The 23,908-nt window shown below is 35.4% G+C and overlaps 1 protein-coding gene across 2 annotated transcripts; it reads left to right on the top strand.

Moving 5' to 3' along the window:
• Positions 1 to 2,690: 2,690 nt before the first annotated feature.
• Positions 2,691 to 23,635, top strand: LOC145687827 (tumor suppressor candidate 2-like). 2 transcript variants are annotated; one of them, XM_081761279.1, is made up of 4 exons: positions 2,691 to 3,020; positions 14,490 to 14,607; positions 15,970 to 16,053; positions 16,347 to 23,635. In XM_081761279.1, exons 1-3 carry the CDS (start codon positions 2,893 to 2,895, stop codon positions 16,033 to 16,035), a joined length of 312 nt encoding a protein of 103 aa, XP_081617405.1. In that variant the 5' UTR covers positions 2,691 to 2,892; the 3' UTR covers positions 16,036 to 16,053; positions 16,347 to 23,635. The 2 variants fall into 2 exon arrangements, with proteins under 2 accessions (XP_081617405.1, XP_081617404.1); XM_081761278.1 differs by having other exon boundaries at positions 2,693 to 3,020; positions 15,970 to 23,635.
• Positions 23,636 to 23,908: the final 273 nt, after the last annotated feature.

Below are 23,908 nucleotides of genomic sequence, written 5' to 3'. Positions count from 1 at the left end.
TAAGTGTCATAAAAATTTCTTGAGTACATATTCCAATTACGTGGGATTTAGCATATGCATATTTAATCAATTTCAGCACCCATTAAAATTCTCACTGCTCTTTCTTCTAGTTCTTCTCCCGACATAAAGAAACACTCATGCCCCATCTGGTTCTCAACCATATTAAACCTTAAATTTAAATTACATATAATAACATAGTTAAGGATTTAGAAAGTGGGGGAGGGTTGGAAAAAGAATTTTAAACTTTAAAACACTTAAATAATAATGGCGGCAACGCATCTCCTTGTTTCAGGCCATTTTCGACGTGAAAGCTCGTGGACAAAAATTTTCCTACCCACACTTTACTTTGGGATTCATTTAAACATATCGGGCCTTATGCAGAGTCGTTCTGACAAGTGATTAGTTCAAAACTAAAGAGTTCGACTAACATATGTTTCCTGCAGTTGTCAAGCTTTTAGTATGACCCTTATCATAAGTCAAAACGACACTGCATAAGGCGGGTCTTAATTAATCGAATTAGGTTTCTCGGTATTCCAAGTTCTGTAAGAACGATGTATAATGTTTCTCTCCTAACCGAGTCGTACGCCTTTCTAAAATCAATAAATAGTTGATGTACCGGGGTATTGTATTCCCACTTTTTTTCGAGTATTTGGCGAATGGTAAATATTTGGTCGATAGTTGATCGATTTCGTCTAAATTCGCACTGATAATCTCCAATAATTTCATCTGCGTAGGAGGTCAATCTTGCTAATAGAATATTTGAAGACAGAAGAAAAATGCCTCGATAATTATTACAGTCCGTTTTGTCGCCTTTCTTGTGAATTGAAACAATGATTGATTATTTCCACTCTTGTGGCAATTCTTCCTTGTTCCAGATAAGGAGAATGAGTTTGTGTATCTTGTTCCACAATTTTTCGCCACCAGTTATTAAATTTCTAATATTATTAATAACTGTGTCAATATATTTTATCCGTTTCTCATGAAATATTTTCTGGAAAATAGCCGAAATAATTTCCTCTATTGCGCTATGATCAATAAAATTATCATAAAACCTGTATAGCAGATCAATATATAAATAAATTGATACACGGTACATTCGCTCCCTGCCCATATTCCTGGAAACATAAATCCAATCAACATCTGTATTAAATTTTGCATTGTGTCAAAGATTTTAAAAAATCTTACCAGAACTTTCTCAGTTTGCTTCTTATATATATATATATATATATATATATATATATATATATATATATATATATATATATATATATATATATATATATATATATATATGTTGATTTTGAGTTTAACGTCCCGTTCAGCAGCGAGGCTATATGAGACGTGGACCTACTGATTAACGTGGAATTCGAACCACATGAGCTCCCGAAGGGAATCGAACCCGGGCCTCCCACGCCAAAGGCGCGTACGTTAACTGCTTAGCCACGGAGGAGCTCATATATATATATATATATATATATATGAAAAATTCCGACTCGATTTTACGGCCTAGTATTTTGCTATAAATACAGCTCAGTAATATGCATTATATTACATTTTCAACAGATATGACTGAAGGGGATTTTCAAGGCTTTTCAGGCAAAAGACCGACACAAAAAATGCAACAAATGAAATATTAAAGATTTACGTCCCACAATCATACCAAGTAGGGTAATGGAGACGACTATTATGAGAATTAGTGACACGGTGAAACAAAGGAAATGTGAGGAGATGGAAGAATCTCGAGAAAATCACACACACGGTATTTGTCGACCACAAAGTCCACTTGACGCGAGCTGTCAGCTTATCCCTGCTCGTATTCAGGTTATATACATTTTTTTTTCGTTTAATGGTCTGTGTATTATAGAACAGGTTGGTTGGTGCATTTTACACTTATGTTTTTATGGCATATCTCCTCATGCTTTATTTATATCTGTAGGGGTTAAGAGTTCCTAAAATATATTTGCAACCAGGAGTGCACCTTCTTTGCTAAGAAACAATGTATAAGATACTAGAGGTGTCATTCTGTAACATGCTGCGTGAACACAAAGCAAAATGTCCATAAGTTTGCGTTACTCTACGTTACAGTTATAAAACCTTTTGCATGTTTGTGTTAGATTGTTCTCCGTACATTTTGCTAAAGCTCGTACGGAATGTGACGTTAGGACTCCATTTAATGACGAAAGAACTATCAGTCATGAATTCATGTATGGGATATCGGGTTTTTCTCCCTACTATCCTTGGAGGTAAAATATGTGAACGGGAACTCAACAAGGGAAAAAAATCGAAGATTTTGCGTTCTGTACCCGCTAGTCGTCACGGAATGTGGCCCATGGTCGTAAACTGTGATTCATAAAATATTTTATATACCGAGGGCCCCATTAGATACAGATCTGCATTGATGAAATGCAAAATTTGCATTTTACCTAGCGATAATCCTCACAACAGTTGTAATTGTTTCTGAGTATTTTTGCGTTGAATTCCGACCAACAAATTTTGCGAAGACCTAGTACTCATAAAAATCTTCGCAATATTGGGGGAACGTAACAGAAGAAAAAAAAAATCCAATACAACATTAGTGTCTTTATTGCAATCTAAATCGCATAATTTGCGTTGTGCAGATGGATAATCGTTCGGAATTTACACCCATAATACGGAACGATCCCAGAAAGTGTCTTCTTCTACCATAACATTATAATCTGGCTAATGTTTATCCTTCTTGTATTCTGTGCCTGGAGCAGGTGTTAAAAAGGAAACAGAGCAGAAAATATTTGCTTTTAGGAATTTGTTTAATCAGTGATGTAATGTGATTAAGTTCTTCATTTAATGTCGACATTTTATATAAATCTCGCGTTTACAAAAGCCTAGCGTAAGAACAAATCGAATGTCATCGTTATGGGAAGTAATAGTTCAAAGTTCGTTAAAAAATTATCATCGTTTGGTGCCAGCACTGAAAAAAGCCCTAGTGAACAGTCAGGACCTGTCGCTAAGTTAGCAAGCCCTTTTGTATTGACTAGACAAGGGTTGGTGTTTTATATTTTGTGCTATAGAATAATTTAGAATTAAAGACAAGCAATGACTTATCCTCTAACGATATGGTTTGTAATAATACATGGGTTTTGTGTTGTTTATTTGCTCATTTAATGTTTGCAGATCGATTTGTTATTTATGCATTGGTGTTTTTCCAATTGTCCTTCAGTTTTTTATATTTCAATTCTAGATAGATTTTGCTAAACAAACATTATATCCTATTAATATACGGGTTCGATTCCGGTGAGAGTACAGTTGAACAGCCAAAGTGGTTCGCATTCCACTATTATCAGTAGGTCCACATCTTCTGTAGCATAGCAGGCATAACCATGGGACGTTAAACTAAATGAAACCGGCTATTAATCTGAATTATGAACTTTAGGTAAATAAATTAAGAATTACCTATGTGAATTCCAGGCAAGGTTCTAGAACACAGGTCCCCCTTCCAATTTAGCTGAAATAAAGACAGAAAACGTGCCCTGCGGGGCTCTAACCCGCCTTCACTCGCTGACGCTCGCTCGGCAATACTATGTAAATTAAATATTAAACTTTGGTACAGAAAGGAACCAACATAGCTACTGACCTATATGGGGGGACCTGTGTTCTAGAACCTTCCCTGAATTCCATCATGCTACACCGAGGACATGAGGGAAGGTATAGCGCGTCACATATGACTTGATCGACAACAAATATGCAAAGTAATATTGTTCCAAAGCTATGACCTGTACTAGGTACTGTTGTTATAGGCAGTATATATATCTTTCAGTTCAATGTCCCGATGGATGTGATATTGTCCACCACGAACTTAATTGGCCGGGAATTCAACCAGGGGTTCCACACACCAGACGTAGGCGCTTACCACTAAGTCACTGTGCGCCCCGCTTTGGAAGCATACTGCGTACAAATTTACTATTGGGGCCGGTACATACATCCATGAAAGACATGCTTTCTCTCTGCATTTCCTTACTGTACCTTCAGGAATCACTTTTGAGGTGTGCACTTGCATTCTCCACTGCAGATTCACTTTAAGAGGTCTTCTGCAAAACACTAACCAACCTGTGCTAGATTGCCACGAAGAAGAACAAATGCTATCTTAAAAAAACATAGCAGAGCGAGCGAGGGTGATTAGAAGACCCGCAAGGGTTGGTTGTTTCCTACCTTTATCTCAATTTAGGCAAGGTTTTGTCTCTCCCAAAATCACGAAGTTCCAATTTTCTCCTCAATTTGCGCTCATGCACTCATCACTGGCATTACTCACAATGCCGGGAGTGGACACAATAATCTTCTACACTATACGTACTATATCACCAAGATTTCAGTGGTTCCGTTTCTTAATTCTTCACTTTCGTATATCCTGATTCACCTTCAATCAGTGCATAATGGCTGTCTGAACGTGAACGCTTGTGTAAAATGTTACACTTCATTTTTACTTTTTTTTTAAGTAGCAATCCGCGTCGCCTTAAAACCACAAATTACTTCGATTGCTTAAAAACTACTTTAATACAATATTAGTTCTAACTTATCCTAAACATTTCGCAAATTACACATTTATCTGTAATTACCTTATGATAGAATACGTGGATACCACCTTCAACTTTCATTTCTATAGACCTATTTTCACGTAAATATGCCTCTCACAGGTAGGTGCACACCATATTTCCATTATTTACACACTACTTTATTAAAATATTGTTAGAAATGTATTCTGTAAATTTTACAAATCTATGGATCCGTATAGTATACCTGCACCCCATATTGTATTATTTATGCAGAAAGAAATCTTGTGTCCATCTTATTTCTTTTTATTTCATTGTTGAGTTGTATTCGATATTTCCTTTTCGGTCGAACAATCCGGAGACCCATGTATAATGAATATAAATACAGTGACTTATCATTTGATTTGAGTTTAGCATCCGTTTCAGCAGCGAGGCTGTATGAAACGTGGACCTAGTGCTAAACGTGGGATCGGAAACACATGAACTGCCTCTGGGAATAAAACCCGGCTCTCCCTCTTCAAAGACGCGTAGACTATCCACATAGCCAGAAGGAGCTCTAGAGTGAGTTTTGAATAAAATTGATTCCTATTCTCCTTAAACTCTCTTGTTGTGTAGGTAACTTTTTCTTCTCACTTGGTATGCTTGAACAAGATTTGTTTTGTAACCCAATAGCCAGAGAGGGAACTGAGCGAGTGTTAGCAAGGGAAGGCAGAGGAGTAGCAAGAGGCAGTTTAACGTAGGATTCGAAAACGTAAGATCCACTGGGAGTCAATCCTGCGACTGTTCCAACAATGTGAAAAGACAACCATATAGCCACAATTGACTTTGTTACGGCATTACTCGAGCAGACGGTTCTACCAAATTTTGACACATTTCTTACATTTTCAAGTTAGGTTAGAGCTTTGTATTTCTTGTAGCAGAGCATGCACTAAATGAGCAGCTCCACTACTATTTGCAGATTGACTCAGGACGGCTGAGGTGTGCCTTTTGGTTGATAAACACGAAACAGCATGTGCTTGGGTTTTCTCTTTGATCTCCCGTTTCCTCCTACTTTCCTTTCTCCAGCATTCCGTTCATTATGATCACTGTCTCCCTTACCTTCGGAGCATTACTGTGGTGCATTAAACAAAAAGAAAGAAGAACCTAATGAAGTTAAAGGCATGTAAATAATCTATATATTAAATGATTATTTTCTGGGTAATATATACTAGTTTTCAAGTCTTATAATGTTCATATTATAACAGTAGAATGCAGGATATTAACATTTGCAGAGCTGCTGTGTAATATAATTATATATATAGGGTGTTCCATACAACATGTTGCATAGGTTGTTTGCAAATTCGTTGGACCAAACCGATTAAGTATTGCCAATACAATTTGCGTGACTTCGGCGTCGTTTTCGAGATACAGGGATGCCCATTGCGACGCACTATAGACCTTCGAAAATGATAAATACTGCAGCAAGATGCTGTATGTACAATTAGTGCAACGAATATATGATGCAATGTCAGTTACACGGAGGTGACCGAGAACATTATATTGTAAACAAACATGGTTGGCTGGTTTAAACCAAAAAAAAGTTCGTAAAATCTTGACGAACACACATTTGTGGGTTATTACGTTTCACTCCCGTATATTATTCGTATTATATTCAGGCCTAGATTCCCATTCATTACTCAAAGTGATTAAGCAACTTCTTTTTTTTATAAGTTTACGAATGTTTCTTGTGTGATTTTTTTTATAGTTTGTTATTATTGTTGTGCAATTGCAATCAACGAAAAGTTCTAAATATTGTTGTGTTTTAATAATGTTTACTGTTGATCAAATACATCGAAATGACGTACTTTTTGGGGGGAGGGGTTACACAAACCCCACGAGAGGCATTTATTGAAATCAGAAGTATCTTTGGTATCTATTTATGTATAAATGGGTCTGATCAAAAGGGGATTCAAATAATTCGTATCTTTATTCACTTTTGTTAGTGATATGCAAATTAAGTCGTCGTATTTCTTTAACTTGGACTAATAAAAGTCGTAGTGAACTAACTTGGACTAAATTAGTTCTTCTGTACTCTGCAGTACTTTGAAATTGTTATCTTTTTGACCTTGTGAAATGACTCTTGACAATTATATTAACAAATATATAAAGATCAGTACAACGTATTTTTATCAGGAGTCCTTCGTGACTGAGTCGGCAGACGTATCGCATTTGTGGCCAATTAGTCCCGGCTCCGAGTACAAATGGAGGACATTTTCTCTCGGATGTAAGCCGAGAAGCGGTTTGGATTCCGCTTTAAGATTATGTGACTTCTTCCTTCATAACCCGGTTGTTGCATAGTAACGCCCAGGCAAAACAAACTTGTTTCTGTCCATATGTGATATAAATACAAAGAGCAAATTATTTAAACCAAAAAACCTCGTTTAACCCCCCCCCCCCAAAAAAAAACTTTTTTTTTAATAAAAACCATGGTTTTTGCCAACAGTGCCAACGTCAGTCTGTCAGTTTATTGCATGTATAGTGTCCTTTAATACTGCTGAACAAAATATGGGAAGACAATAATTCTGTTTGCTAACTATTAGGAATAAAGACGACATGACGGCTTTGCACTTTAGTGAGTTTCGTGAGTTTCGAAACATGTCGTACTGATTACATTTCTCTAGTGTATACTAAAAGTGTTTTTCTCTCCCGCCCACGTTCAGATGAACATACAGGTGACGCACAGTAAGTACGGCAGAAATTTTTACTTAGGGGGGTGTTCAAAATAAAAGGGGGGGGTGTGTGCTCTCAGAATAGTGATATAATTTTTAAACAAACTCAAACAAGAAAACAGTATATTTTGTTACGCAACTATTGCATTATTATTATTATTATTATTATTATTATTATTATTATTATTATTATTATTATTATTATTATTATTACTAATAATAATATCAACTCTTTGCAGTGGTAGGTTTAATAAAGTAAGTTCACACATTTGAGCATTTAGTATTATTATTAAATTAAGTAATACAGTGAAACCTTTCAAAACGGATATCGGTGGAACCGATTATTTGTCCGTACATGAGAGGTGTCCCTAAAAGGAAAGATTCTCTCTCGTAACACCACATTACACATATTTATGGCATGGAAAAATAAGAAAGTTTGTTCTCTTACGAAGATATCCACTATTGAGAGATGCCCGTTAAGAGAGGTTTCACTGTATTAGGAATTAACCTCCACTATTTTACCTAGTAATTACATGTGAATTGATTACATACGAATTATTGTAGTCTAATTATTTTGCAAAATTCTGCTATTATTTCAATTTATTCACCCCAGCAAATTTTAGTGGCTGATTTTTTTTTTTTTTTTTTAATATTAATTGGGAAGAAAATTCCTCGTCCCACGCTGAAATCACATTCGTTTAGTAATTAATACTGTACATAGTTCCAATTTCATTATTTTAATATTCTAACCCTGTTGTTAACGTTAATTGTTGTAATATTATTTGATCTCTTAATCTCCGTTCCTGCCCCTTCCTGGCTAAACTATTGGCTCTGAATATCTTTCATAACAAAATTATTCATTGATTTAGTTGTTTTCCAGAAATCCAGTTTTTCAATTTACAAATATGTTGTATCTTTCTGTTTTGTCTTCTTTAATATACTCTAATTTTAATAATCCCAGGGCTCGTAGTGGTCTGCTCTCGTGTAAATAGTGGAAAAGTGACCAGAAATGGCCAAAGGCACACAAAAAAGTGACCAAAATCTCATCATGCCCCTTTTTCCCTTTTCAATTTCTCCATCACCTCTCTGTTTGTTCTTTTGTTTTTTATTTCTTTTTGAGCTTCCTCCTTTCTTAGGTTTTCAAAGTATGCTTTGTAGTTACGGTAAGCAGACTTAGCAGATGTAAAAAGCTTCTGAGTAAGTGGAACCAGTTCTGGCCTACTTCCGAATTTCTTCATCCCATACATTATATTTAACTTCGCATTAAGAGTACTCAAAAACGTGAAATATTCTAATTCATCACCTACTCTTAAGAAGAACATACAAGAAGCATAACACAAGACGAACATGATGAACCATACAAACACACTCACACAACGTTGAACGGAGCGTTAACTATTACGAGAGAAAACTAAAAGATTATTATGATAGAGGAAAGAATAGACACAGAAGAGTTCTCAACACCACCTTGAGAGCTTAAGCATCCACCAACCGTCCACTGTGCTTTAGAAAGAATAAAAGCTGAAGTGAGAATAAAGCTGACTGTTTCACATGTGGCAGCAAGTACTGAAGCTTTCAGAAGAGTAATGAGTAACAAATTTCTGCCTGTTTCCATTTGTTTTTATATTTTTCTTAGAAAACTGCCAATGCAAAACATAAATCACACGAAAAAGTTACTTTACCTCTCAAAAAAGTAACTTTTAATGACAAATTTGGAAAAAAAAAAGTAACTTTTAGTGACCAACTTGAAAAAAATGTAAATTTTAATTTAAAAAAGTGACTCGCTATGAGCCCTGTTCCGCTCAATGAATCTACGTGAATAAAAATATACTTTACAAAAATTAAGCTAGCGCCAAATGTGTTCCTGCATGACACGAGACTCAGTATAAAAAATATATAATTCTTACTTCGATCGATGACTTCATTTCTAAAAACGTCTTGACTACACCCTTGTAACGTCCGTTCGTTGATACACCAGTTGCAGAGCAGGCTCGTAACCAGCCACAAAGCTTTGGGGTCCTTGAATATGTTAGTAGGGGTCAACTCATTAAAAATTCTCTTATAAATATCTAAATTGTGCTTTGTATTGAGCTCTGGACTGGGCATGAAACATTTAGGGAGTGCCAGGTCCTCCTTAGCCCCCTTCTGGTTGCGAGCCTGTTCCAGAGTAGCACTTACCAACTGAATCTGGTGTAGCCTTATTACTATATTGTCACATTTTTCCTTATTGAGGAGGAGGTAGGTGAATGACCGCTCAAGACGTTGCCAATTTCAGTAATCTGCATCTGTCCATCAATCTCTTTTCTCGGAAACGACCGCGGAGCCCAGGAGGGTAGGTATCAGCGGTCTGTTTTGTCAATTGTTTCGATCGAAACACCGCCCGAAACAATGAGGTCATGTGGTTCTCGAAGCCGTACATGAGAACGAGGTCACTTCGTATTTTGAAGTGAAATAAATAAATAAGAATATTGCCTTCTTTCCTAAGCGCTAAACCTTTTTTAACTTGATGTAATAAACAACCTATATGATTGGGTTTGGGGGAGTATTCCTTTTCCATCCAGGGGTGTGTGTAAAGAAATTTGGAGGGGTGTTAGGGGGGTGTAGATTACTCCCTGGTGACGCATACTAACACACGAACTTAAAATTGCGCCTTGTGGGTGGAGAGAGAGCAGTGGGCACCATGCACTAAACGGAACAAGAATGATCTAGTACAATAATTTTATATCCCAGTAATGGAAGTGAGTGAAGTTTTCGTGACAAGTGGTGCAGTGTAAAAAGGAAAAAGACCCTGCATATTTCATCATAAGAAGATAGAGCCAACTATAATATCTGATGTTAACTGCTTCTACGCATCTTAAAGTATTTTTGTAATAGTCTCAAAAATTTGTTGTATAGCCGTCGCTCTGATGTGTTCAATACAGGAGCTTATTCATTACGAGAAAACATAGCAAATGTAGATCACAAATAATATGTGAAATTCATAATATTAATAACTGTACAATTTTCGTGCAATAGAAAATATATAATGTTCTAGATTCAGTAATTACAATAAAAAAAAAGTTTCGGAAGAGATTTTACAGCAAAATGTAAGTAATATTTGATTTGTTTAACACATTTTCGTCTTACTACTATTTTTGCATGGAAATATTATGTATAAAATATGAATGTTAGTATAATATCTTACGAGACGCTATGGTCATCCAAATGGGGGTCTCTGTAGTCTAATGGTTAGAACGTTGGACTCATGTCCACATGGTCTCGGGTTCGATTCCTCGTTGGTGCATCCCAATTTTCGGCATCTACCCAGCGTCGTGAGGCAAACTGGGGAGTCACGTAATAAGCCTATTACAGATAGAGCGACGATAGTAAACACGTACTTCAGCCGATCGCTAACAGATGGCGTTGGAGCGGCTCAGGCCCAGAAAGTGGTTAGATTATGGGCATCCAAGGTAAGAAGTGATTTATATATGTGTGTTCAGTTCGATGTCCTATTGGTAGAGACACAAGTTTGTGGTAAAAAAAAAAATCGCAATTTCGTTATAAAAATACGCGTAAAACGGGATAAAATCGTGAGTAAAAATTCAATGTAAGAACACTATTTTCCTTGGGAATTACAATTAGTTACCTTTTATTTCACCTTAATTCATCAATCACCATGATATAAGCTTATTCATGACTATATCAAACAATATTTGAAAATGAAATGAAATCTTTAAGTTTAACGTCCCATGGATATGCCGGTTAGGCTAAAGGAGACGGTGATAATGAGAGATGAGTGAAATGGTGGAATGAAGAAAGTGGGAGGAAACGGGAGAACCCCGAGAAAACCCACGAGCACGGTATTTGTCCACCACAAAGTCCACACGGCGCGAGCTGGGATCGAACCAGGGACCCCAAGCACCGGAGGTGAACGTTCTACCACTGAGCCACAATATTTGAGTTTTTAAAAAATAACACTAAGCATCCTCACTGAATAAAAGTATCATTTAAAGGAAAAACACACAGAGAGAACATTAATAGAAAAAAATAACTTTAGTGTTCACAGTTTACTTATGCAAATAACACTTAAGCATTGTTTCAATGTTTTCTGGTGTTAAATTTGTTCTTTTGTCGGTAAGTATGGCATTGTAAGAAGAGAGAGCCCTCTCCACATCAACATTCGAAACTGATATGTACACTCATGTCCAAAATGATCGTCGCATATCTATAACTATCTTCTTGTAAGACATAATTTGATAATGCTTTTGTAGGATACTTTTAATATTGATACTATGTGTATAATCGGGAAATGAATATTTGTGGTAAATTTCATAAGGAAAGAATTATAAATACGAAAATTGGTATGAGTAAAACAAAATGTTGCTAAATGAACAAGAAAGTTCTATTTTCGTTTTATTGTTCTTATTTACTGCTCTTTTGACATGAAATGTGTCACATATATGTCTTTGCCGATTATACACATACTAAAAATGTAAGAAATACGGGGCAAATTCGTTATCAAATTATATTCCTACAACAACATATAGACCTGCGACAATAATTTTGGATAGGAATGTACATTAGTTGGAGACACTTTCCAGCGATTTCTGAATGCTCATTTAACATACCGCGCAACACTCTTTTCACACTATCCACTTCACCCGTAGATACCGTTTGGAGCTCGCATGTAAAATTTCAAAAATTCATGGTGGTCTGTTTTCTCAAAAATGAGAATTTTCATCACATTGCGTTGAAAAATTGTCACTTTTGAGTAAATTTCGCGGAATATCGGGACTTGTTGCAAATTTCGCTAATTCGACAGAATTTCGCGTTTAATCGCGAGCGTTTTATGGCCTAACAAATGGTGAAAAATTATATATTTTAGGTACACAACGTTTTCGCACAAGTGTTACATTTCGCGTTTTCGCGTGTCACCAAAAAATCGTGTCTCTACCTATTGGAGTGTTTATACCATTGGTCTTCAGTGATTCTGCTGGGCAAGTAAACACCCAAAATTTGGCCACTGGAATTCGAGGTCTTATGTTTTTGATATATTTGTAAATATGACCTGCGCCAAAGGAGATACAGCTGAGGAACGAACCCAGACCTTTCCAGGTCTAAGTAATTGTAGAAGTAAGGTTATTGAGACAAAGCTTAAATATCCACATGTGAGGCTATTGGTAGTACCAATTGAATCCCTCAATGCCAACCACGTTCTAAACATAAACTGTGCGTTTCAGAACCGAAGCCTGGATTCGAACCCCGGTTCCCTCATATTTGCATGCCCGACCAGGGACATACGGGACCAAACTTTATTGGCACCTTAACATACCCTCATATTTGATCCTCCAAGCGAATAGAGACGTATAGGATTGAACCGAAACCATTACAAGTTGTGAGTAGGATCTAAAAATTTTGATGAGTTTTCATAGTTCTGAATATTTTGTGTGTTAATTTGGAACCTATTTCTCCTAAGAAACTTCGCTTAGTTCCACGCAATTGCTTAATATATATATATATATATATATATATATATATATATATATATATATATATATATATATTATAATATAAACAAGTAGTGACTGACTATAAATTTTACGTGCCTTCATGAACGTGGAAAGAGGAAATCCTTTTGTTATTTTTGCGGAGAGGTTCATGCATCTTAGTTAAGCTACTGTATGATAGCAAAGCTTGTATCATCAAAGTTTAAGAGACCCCATTACGGCGAAATTAAAATACCGCTGATTTTACAGTAATTATGTGATATCTTCAAATAGATAAAAGAAATATGGAAATATGGAACAAGAGCGCGCTAGGCAATATTATTTTGCATGAGATACCGTTACCACGAGTCACCTAGTAGCTTTCTGTTTGTGGCCATTTATAAACGCGAAAATAAATGCCGATTTTCTAAATGGCTGGAAATCGGAAGTAGATAAGTGAGTCGTGATAACGGTATTTCATGTAAAATAATATTGTCTAGCGAGCTCTTGTTCCACTTTTCGATTATCTTTTATCTATTTGAAGATATCACATAGTTACTATAAAATTAGCGGTATTTTAATTTCGCCGCGATGGGGCCTCTTAAGGTAAAGATAATTCAGTAAGTAGTATAATAAATAAAATCACAACGCAATCGTCTAAACAACTTTCTGCCATCATTAAATGACCTATAAAACATAAGTTACGAAAATAAACTATGGCAATGGATTTTAATTTAGCTTAGAGACCCTATTGTCATTCGTTCACCATTCATTGAAACATCATCGCGCAAATGAGTTAAAACGTGAGACGTAAATTCTAATAAATAAAATAACGAGTTTGTTTGTCTGTGTATCTGGCTGACTTTGTGTGGCGTGGGGACTAGACGAGTGGACCGAGAGTTACCAAATTTTCGTCACGGGTACCTTGGTCCAGGCTCCAGACCAAGAAGAAGTGTTTTTTCTTTTTTTTTTTCTCAGATTTCGATCCAGGAAGGTCTCAGGGGAGGTGTTTACTGGGACATGTAAAAGTAGTAGAAAATGACCGATATTAGTGTCGAATTCGTAGTTTTCGAGGTCGCTGAGATCAATGGTGAAACTTCAATCGCATTAACTTCCAAATTCACCCATTCGGCTGCGGGCTGGGTGTCATCGGGGAGGGGATATCGAGGCATGTAAAAATAATCCAAAATGAGCTATATTAGTATCAAATCCATAGTTTTTGCGGTCGCTGAGATGATTAGTGATACTCCCACAGGCGTTGACCTCCAAATACAGCCCCCATGCGAAGAATGGGTATTTCAGGTAGTCAATAATAAAAGAAAAACTTGAAGCATTGTAATACTATGTGTACTTGTATCAGATTCATCATCTTGTAGTAATTTCATAAGTGGTTGTGCTTCAATATAGTGAAAAATATTTGTGCAGACAGTTTTTTTGAATAATTTGTGGTAAATAAGGGAAAGATTTCGTGTTTCAGTTCATATTTCATAATCTTCTTCTTGTAATATAATATAATTGCAATAAATCACATAGTTTTTTTTTCTTTTTTAATTGACTACAGTTCACGACAGAAGACTATCAGCGAGAAGAGAAAAGAATTTTTTAAGAGCCAGCAACATATATTGTTTGCTATACCTGCCAGCTTTAATTTTAAAATACAAGAAAATTCTCTCATCCTAAAATAGTAATTTTTTTTCGTAGATTGCGAAAATCTGGGCTGATCATGTAGTTGTAACGAAGCATATTTCTGTTTGACACTGAAGATGATTCGTTTTATTTATTTTTTATTCTAGATCGAAATTCTTTGACGAAGATGGTGACCTAGCCCACGAATTCTATGAGGAGGTTCCTCCCCCAAGGAAAGGAGTGAAGGCAACGATGAAAAGAATATTCCATAATTTGACACCAGAAGTAAGAATTTATCAACAAAATCTTTCTTTCAACGATATGTATAGTTGTTAATCATACTTCTTCCTTAATCTGACTAGAATTTTAATACCTAGTAACTTAATCTAGGCTACCATCCTGCAAGAATCCTGCAAGAATCCAAAACTATCAGTTAACTCAGTATGATGTGCATAATCCGTAGAAAATACGAAAACTCGATTTAGGGACTGTCTAAAAATTTTGTGGCTCCTAATCCAAGAACTAATAATTGAACAAGATCGCAATCTTTTGACCCATCTTTTGGATCATTCCTAAAATTTTTGTTCAGTTAAATAATGCGTGCCAGAACGAAACTATACAATCTCATTACAAGAGTAAATGTTTATAACTCTTCCCAGCGTTTCACATTAGTCAAGTAATAATGCAATTCTATGCTGAAGTGTATTAAGTTAGCCACATGCACTTCGCATATAGGTGCAGGCTATCATTACTCTGGAAATTAGTCGCTTGTATAAATTGGCCATTTTATGTGGAATGAGCGGTGGTTAGTTTAATTGACCGGATGTACTGGGTGCTTCAAAATAACACTGACACCGTTTGGGAGGTGATTCCTGATACCAAGATAAGACAAAAAGTATAGACCAACCTGGGTGCACAAATGCTTCCTGTCGGAGTTATAGGCTGCCGTAAACATGAAAAAATAGGTCCATAACTCCAATACTATGGGACTTAGCATAGTCTGGTCAGGACTTCACTTAAGAGCTAGTATGTGCCCTAACCAAAAATCGATATTTTAGAATCCTAAGGTACTCAGCAACAATTTCTGTAGAGGAAGTTTGGCTACGGCCATATAATTTGAAGTACTCACCAACTACCTCTATAAAAATTGTAGCGGAAGGCTGAAACTTGGATGTTTAGATACGGTACATACTAGTTCCTACATAAAATCTTGAGCGGACTACGGTAAGTCCCATAGTTTTGGAGCTATAGGCCTTTAAAGTTCATTTTTTTTTTTTCATTATTTCGGCAGCCTATAACTCCGAAAGGAAGCATTTTTGCACCCTGGTTGGTCTAGACTTTTTGTTTTATCTTGGTGTCAGGAATCACCTTCCAAACGTTGTCGGTGTTATTTTGGAAAACCCTGTATATTTTGGCATGGATAGGATTAATAAAGTACACAATCTCTTCTAAAGGGTAAAACAAAATCCCTTCACAGAGCGGTAGTTGTTGATATTTGGTAGCTGCACATGGTTATCAAGATAATGGACTTTTATCGTGTGTACTTTTTGGATTGCAAACTCTTTGCTTGTGTTAGAAATCAGTAGGTGTTGTTCATTGTTCTCCATAACTTAATATTCTGTAACAATGTTTTTCTTTGATTTGCAGGGAGAAGTGAACCTTCCGTTTCCTAGGCTACATGTGGATTTTCCTCTTGTGTTATATCAAGCATAAATTTGTAACCTCCGTGAGGTAATACATGTACATTTGCAAATTGATATTGCTCATATATATATATGCACCTTTTGCCACCAAACATAGAAATAAGAATGTGTGTAGTGATAATATGTACTTTATACGTTTGTTTAAAATACCAAAGTAACTTAATTTCATAGTTATTGTTTGTACAGTAGCGGACAAAAATAAACTACCGTTGTGGCATACGAATATTTTTACTGTTCAAAATTGTGCTTGCAATTACGTCAATGAATTTTCGATAAGCATTGGTTGGGATAAAATAGATTATTTTATTTTCATTTCCATAGGTGTGGAGTAGAAAGAGCCATGTTTTGAGGAGCTGTCAAATGGAAGTTAAAAAATTACAGACTTATATTTTGTTACTTCTGTTGTAATTTGTTGTTTCTGTTTGTTTCTTATTAATCTTTCCTTTGTAATTTTAAACTCTCAGTCCGAACTACCAATCGTGTTATGTTCTGTTCCATTATGTGGTATGATTTATAGAAGTTTTGTACGATTTCCTCTCGTCTTTTCAGTAAACAAAACTGTAATTGAGAATTGTGATAAAATATTAGCAAAGTACCTAAATCTTTGTAATTCTTTTGGTAATTTTCACCTGGTTTCGCGTTATTAGTCTGGAGCTATGCAAATTAAAATTTTCGTACTACTGTTTAAAAAAAGAAAAGGCCAGTTATCTTTATATAGATATATAACTTTTGTCACAAAGAAATGGGAATCATATTTGAAGGTAGAGGCTTAAAATTTTGTACATATGATAGCGAGAATATGGAAGTTATATATATATATATATATATATATATATATATATATATATATATATAAAGATTGTACATTCGTTGAGTTTCGTGATGATCAGGTAACAAAGCTTTCAATTTGTTCAGAATGCAGATATAAGTTGTAAGTTATATACATATTTATGGGTCTTCTAAAAATGGCGCCCACGAAACCCACAGCATTATTCTCCAGGTTAAAGTAAAGCAAAAATCATATATAAAGGCGGGGCCGCGGTGGCTCAGTGGTAAAGCGTTCACCTCTGGTGCTTGGGGTCCCGGGTTCGATCCCAGCCCCCGGCAAGTGAACTTTGTGGTGGGCAAACACCGTGTGCGTGGGTTTTCTCGGGGTTCTCCCGTTTCCTCCCACTTTCTTCATTCCACCATTTCATTCATCACTCATCATCACCGTCTCCTTTAGCCTAACCGGCATAACCATGGGACGTAAAACTCAAAGATTTCATTTTATTTTTCATATATAAAGGCATACCCTCCAGGGCCTCTTTCAGTCGCTATAGGAAATCAAGATTTCACAATGTGACAACGTCGCAGATTAGCTTGGAACCATTAGCATTGCTCTACGAATTCATCAAGGAGTTAACATCGATTTAATAAGTGTGCTAGTATAAACGTATATCGATTTTAACTTCCATCTGGAAATAATCGATGTAACCATTTTATAGATCTTCTCTGTGGTTTTTTATCAGCAACATTGCCACATAGTGCAGTTCTCGTCTCGAGACGAGGACCCGGAAGGTATACAATTATATATAGTTTTTGCTTTATTTTGACTTGTAGAATTGTGCTCCGTAGTTCGTGGGTGCCATTTTTAGAACATCCGGTATATAAATCAAAGACCTGCTTTTGCTTTTGTATCAGAAATTTGTGATTGTGAAGAAGGCAGTTTAATTGATTGTATCAAATAAATGAATGGTATTGTGAACCAATGAATAACTGTATATCTTCCTTTCCTATTTGTAACCATAAGGAAAGTGAGTTATTTTAGGCAAAATTATTTACATTCCATTCCTTTTATATCCAGATGTATTTGTGAGTTTCTGCTGTAACAGACTAATCTTTAACCCCTTAAGCGCGTGGACCGCTTGTAAGCGTCACGGCCCATATAACGTTTATTGGGTAAACCGATTTTAAACGATTTTGAAGCTTGTTTTCCTTTCCCTCCTTGTGTATACAGCTTATCTGCATCAAGTTGGGTGAAAACGTGCCACCTATTGACAACATTCCTACTTGTTTACCAGAGGGAAAATTACCAAACACGTGATAAACGTACGATTGAAAATTCCCCGCTTAAGGGTTAATATTCACGTCAACATTATTAGTATGTCGAACTGGTTTCAGTGTTCGTGGCATTTTATTGGTACACATCACATGTTTTACGATCAAGAATTAACAGTATGAGGTCGTATTACGGTTTGCAAAAGCATCTTTAACATGAAAGAAGTTTTGAATTTTCTGCTTAGATATTTTCCTTTTTTTATTTATTTTTTATGTTTACTAATTTTTCGCTCAGCGTTGTTTATGATTAAGCAAATTTAAGAAGGATAAAAAATGAGGACTTCATATTTTCCTTTCTCGAACATTTTCATATTTTCGTTCTAATCGAGAAAATCTTAAAATTATTTACATTTTAAAGTTTTCACTCTCTTGAAATCTAAATAATGAATATGTCGAAATCCTGAACTCTTTTTAAGTACAGTAGACTCCCGATTATCCGGCCTAATGTTGCGGAAGGGCAGGCCGGAGTTCTATGAACTGATTTCTTTGCCCCAAATACCAGAAGACAAAAGTTTTTACACCAAAACTCATTGTTATAATACATACAGTACGAAGGGCCGCGGTGGCTAAGTGGTAGAGCGTTCACCTCTGGTGCTTCGGGTCCCGGGTTCAAACCCTGCTCCCACCAAGTGAACTTTGTGGTGGACAAACACCGTGTGCGTGGGTTTTCTCGGGGTTCTCCCGTTTCCTCCCACTTTTTTCATTCCACCATTTCATTCATCTCTCATCATCACCGTCTCCTTTAGCCTAACCGGCATAACCGTGCGACGTAAAACTCAAAAATTTCATTTCATTTCATTTCACTTATACAGTACGTACGTATTTATTAGAGCAAATGTAAGTTAAAGAAAGCGTACAGTGTATATAAACTGTTCACATTTTAACACAAATTCTGCAATGCCTAACTTAAATGCAGGGAACATAAACAAAACATTAACTTAAGTCGTAGGCCTAATTCTTAAGAAAATTGATTCAAGCCGATTTTACAGTACACAGATATGAAAAGGTAGCCCTAAGGTAAGAGTCAAAACTTAGTTGTTAGTTTTTGAAAAAGTCTTTAATAGATGACTGCTTCTGCATTGTTGCTCTCTTCCGCGACGCAAAACTTGGCCGGATACTCGGAAGTCTACTGTATATAATTTAACTCTGTTAGTTCCATCTCGTGAATTTGCATACTACTTTCAGGTAGATTGACACTGTTAGAAAGGTCGAGACAGATGTATTCAGTGTGTGGTGTATTCCTCGTATGTTTTCCTTCTAGATTGGTTATGAAAAGAAAAGTTCTAGTTTTGGATTGAAATCTGTTGGTGAAAGAATGCAATTTATTAAACAAAAATTCATAAGAAGAATCTGAGAGAGAAATAAGGATGACTTTTATATTTTATAATTATCATTCTGCAGAAAGGTATAGATACAGGCGCTTAAGATGTGACAATATCATTCAATTTGAACAAACTAGCATACTAACGTTTAACCCTTACTTTACCAATATTTTGTCAATGTGAAAATTGCTTTCTGTATGCATTTATGACTTCATTTGATCTGCAAAATTCCTGACATCTGCAGATACTTTTGGAAACTAAATTCTCCTGGTCACATCTAAGCCAATGGGTAGAGGCATGAGTTTTTTGCAATGCGCGATAAAACGAAATGCATCAGAATTAAGTAGTTTTCAGTGTCTTGACGGTTTATGATATTCTGTGTGTATTTTTATTGGTTTCTGTTGCGCGACAAAACGCAAAATTTCGAATAATACGCGAAATTTTACAAATACGTTTACATTAATTTAAAAACGCCAGTTTTCCGCTGACGGAATGGTAGAATGTGGCATAAACGGTACATTTTGGGTGATTCCGGCACGGCTGTAGTGAACATGTTGCGCGTTAGCTATCACCTTCTGTCTTCTGCTACTCAAGCTCAACCGCATAAAACATGTTGCCTGTCTTATCATCGGCGCTGGCGCCAAACAGAATGCACCGCCACAAAATGCGAAACTTTATTTGAAAAATGCGACAAAACGCGAAATTTTTAAATTCTTAGCGCGAGAAAACTTGTGCCCCTGTCAATGGGGTAACACCATATGTGCTTTATGATTATAAAAAAATCCAACGGTGTTTGAAGTATTTTCGTGAAAGAGACAAGATTTAACTCGATGTTGCCGCCTTCGGTCATCCAGACAAGATAATTTAAACTATAATAAATTTGTGAAGAACTAGACATTTATCTGTCTCATTGCATTAATTACTTTTGCTTCATATTTAGTGATAGCGAAAAGAATAAACAAGAAAACGTTATAACAATAGTTCTATGACAAAATTTCATTTCGTAACGAAAAACATATAATTACTTTACCTATACTATAAAATACTTTACCCATACTCTATCTAAAATTCAGGAAACTAATTAAAAATATTTACCTACTTGCTTTTGTTCGCTACTGTAATGGTAAAAATATTTATTTTATTTTGTGTTCAAGTTGTACAGCTACCGTTATTATTTTCATAGAAACTTTGTGATAAGAGCAAGTATTCGTTCATCCTGACCTCAAATATTTTAAGACATGTTGTATAATACTGATGTGTAACATAATATATACTGTTTTTCTAGGACAAAGTAGATAGTGTTTATCTGTCTAAAATGCTTTTGTTCATAAATACAACTGAGTGTTCTTCATTTCCAGCATTGTCAATCTGGTGTTGAAAAATTTCGATACCACATAATCGGTGTGTTTTATGGTTCTTGTAGTTTGGAGTCAACCTACTCAATGCAGTAACACAATTTTATTTTTCGTTTGGTATCAGTTTGTAAAAACAGTAGTATTATTACAAATTTGTATTGTACAGTTTATATATATTGTATATGCCTTTCTGGCCTTTTCTTGATTCTGTTTGCTATAAAATTAAAATAGATATTTCCTGTTCCTAATTGCAAGGTACAATCACATATCTTAATCAACAATCAACTTGGAAGCGTAATAACAGTATCTACAGACGCAAAACCATTTTCTCTGGTTCGATTGTGTGTGATTAAAATACTGCTACAATATTGAAACAGTTAGACTTTCAAGTTCATTGTTTATTAAGTGTGTGTGTGTGTATACACTATTCCCCCCCAAAAAATCAGCCACCCACATCTTTTGGAAAAGACCTGCACCTTTGGTGCATTTGAACAATTGGGTTCTTTTCTTAAGGCAAAGTATTACAATTTCGTACTACGGTTACGAAAATATGGCCTTCAAAGAAGAAGTCGGTGGCCAGTTTTTATTTTATTTTATTTTATTTTTTTTTTATTAAGTAAGACTCTACCATGGCGCAATTAACAACAGTAAATGTAATCATGTTTACAAGATTGTACAGTGAATGAAATTTGACTGTAGATAGTGAAATGGAATGTATATATTGACATGTATAGTATTATTATATTGAGTTTCGTATTGTAAAAGAATGTTATAAACAAACATATCATTTACAGTTTTTCAAGTACATCATGTTTGTCTTTTTATGTAAACAACACGGTTCGAATGTCAGTGGATCTTACTAAATTACTTTAAGTAATTCTAATCAAACCTTCTAACCACCTATTTAATATTGCGAACCAATGGTGGCTAATATATGAAACATACCGGATGGCGCATGAAATATCACACCATTTGCTTTGTTCATTACACATGCATTTATCATCAACATATTACAAAATTAATTGTATGAACATGGAAATTTACTTCAATGTGATCACCATTTTGTTTCACAACCTCTTGAAAGCGAACCTTTACATTTTTTACAACCTTCCTGCAAAAGTCTTCTGAAATTAGACGGCACAACTGCATCATGAGAGCTCTGAATTGAGCTGCACTTGCAGACTTCCTTGTGAAGACATTATCTTTTAAGTAGCCCCACAAGAAGAAAATCAGATGGATCGATGTCAGGGCTATGCGAGGGCTGCTGGCTCACACCTTGGTGACGCTCAGGAAACCCATGATATTACTCGCCCATCAACATGTCATATAGGTAATAAAGAACAACATTTGCAATGTGCGTTCAATCTCTAAATAGTCTGTTTACATGGAGTGCATTTTGTACGAAAGTGTGCACGAAAAAGTCTTTTTGTCGCTACAAAACTCCTCGTTTCTTTAAAAAACAGTAGAACTTTCACCTTCTGTTCAACACTCAATCTGCTCTTATGCGCCATCTTGAAAACTGCTGTTTGTCACCAAGTAAATACAGAGTCCACCAAAAAAAAAAAAAAAAAAATGTATACATTCTTTGTTATTCTTATCAGGATACTGACTTTGACAATTGTTCTGAAACTGTATGTTGTAGTATGGTTTTTCGGCATTGTCAGTTGTTTTCAGTTGGGACGTTCGAGAACCTTCACCAGAAGATTACAGAGGCATGTGCTTCGGTCTTGATTGATATGCTGTAGCTGCAGCGACCGCTAGTCGTTCCATGCACCTCAAACTTTTCAACAATGCGTTTGATTGTTAGGCGGGTTAGTGGTTCAATACTAAACACCCTCTCAACTGAGATTGCACTTCGATGGCATTCTCAAACCTGATAAAACACTTCAAAACGTACTTGCGCTGCTCGAACGTCAAGCGTGCTCTTGCAATTTTGTTATCTCACTAACCGTTCTGAGACTACCGACATCTGTTGAGCTAAAAACCGTACTATAACATAATTTCAATTGAAAACAATTGACAGTGTAGACATCTATTGGACGAAAATACATACTACAACATACTTAAATTTCAGAACATTTGTCAATGCCAGTATCCTAATATAGGATGACAAAGAATGTGTACATTTTTTTGGTGGACTCTGTATTCGATACTAACTTCTCGTGACATCTACCGGATTTTCCATAAACCAAAGTATACGAATACGAGTTTTCAATATTCCCTCTATAATATTATGTGTGTAATGAACAAAACAAATGGTATGACATCTCGTGAGGCATCCTGTATTTTGTTGTGTTTTAGACACCAAATGTTTATGGCTAAATTAATTGGTATTGTTGATAATAAATAATGTGATGGCACTTAAATGCAAATAATTACGAATTTTTAATTATTTGTTCTTTTAGTGTTTAAGAATTACTACGTGTAGTTGTATATGTTGTTATAGTTATTTTCTGTAGATATGTAACTGGTTAAAAGAAGTACATTTTTATTTTATTTTATTTTTTTTTAAGTTCTTCACTGAAGGTTACCTGTTGATTAATAAGAAAAATTGTTGAAATGTATTTGCGTGATTGTCGACTGTTGAAGATTCTGGTTTTCCTCTCTTCGTGTCTTTTGTGATAAAGCATAAAATGTAATTGAAGCAATTGTGCTCTTTTATGCCTACTAATTTCTAAGATTGGTTTACTAATGTAATGCAAAATTTAATTTTCTGTTACTATATAAGTGTACTCAATTCTTCGCACGCGTGTAAAATATTTAAAAGGAAAAAAGTGTTAAAAAAATGAAAATTTTTTTGTTAAATAGAAATTAAAAGTTTTTTTTCTTGCAATTAATGTCGATTTATTTTTCTTTACCAATATTTTCTGTATAAGCTTTTTCTTTCTTTTTGTCTTTTAAATAATATAGCTCTGGTACATTTCTTGAATTCTCGGGCTAATCTGTGTGAAGTAAGTTTCATTACTAAAACCTTCGGGATGAATCCTGCCAAATAATAATAATAATAAAAAAAATTAACATCTGATGTTTAAAAGGGTGAACATTAGTATTAGCGTGAGACGTCAGTACTAAATGTTATTTTAGCTTTTATACTCTCCGTCTATTT

The sequence above is a fragment of the Thermobia domestica genome, chromosome 6 (assembly GCF_964235325.1).
Source record: "Thermobia domestica chromosome 6, izTheDome1.hap1.1, whole genome shotgun sequence".
Classification (NCBI taxonomy): domain Eukaryota; kingdom Metazoa; phylum Arthropoda; class Insecta; order Zygentoma; family Lepismatidae; genus Thermobia; species Thermobia domestica.
The sequence above is the reverse complement of the archived record's forward strand: the minus strand, read 5'-3'. Positions and strand labels throughout refer to the sequence as shown.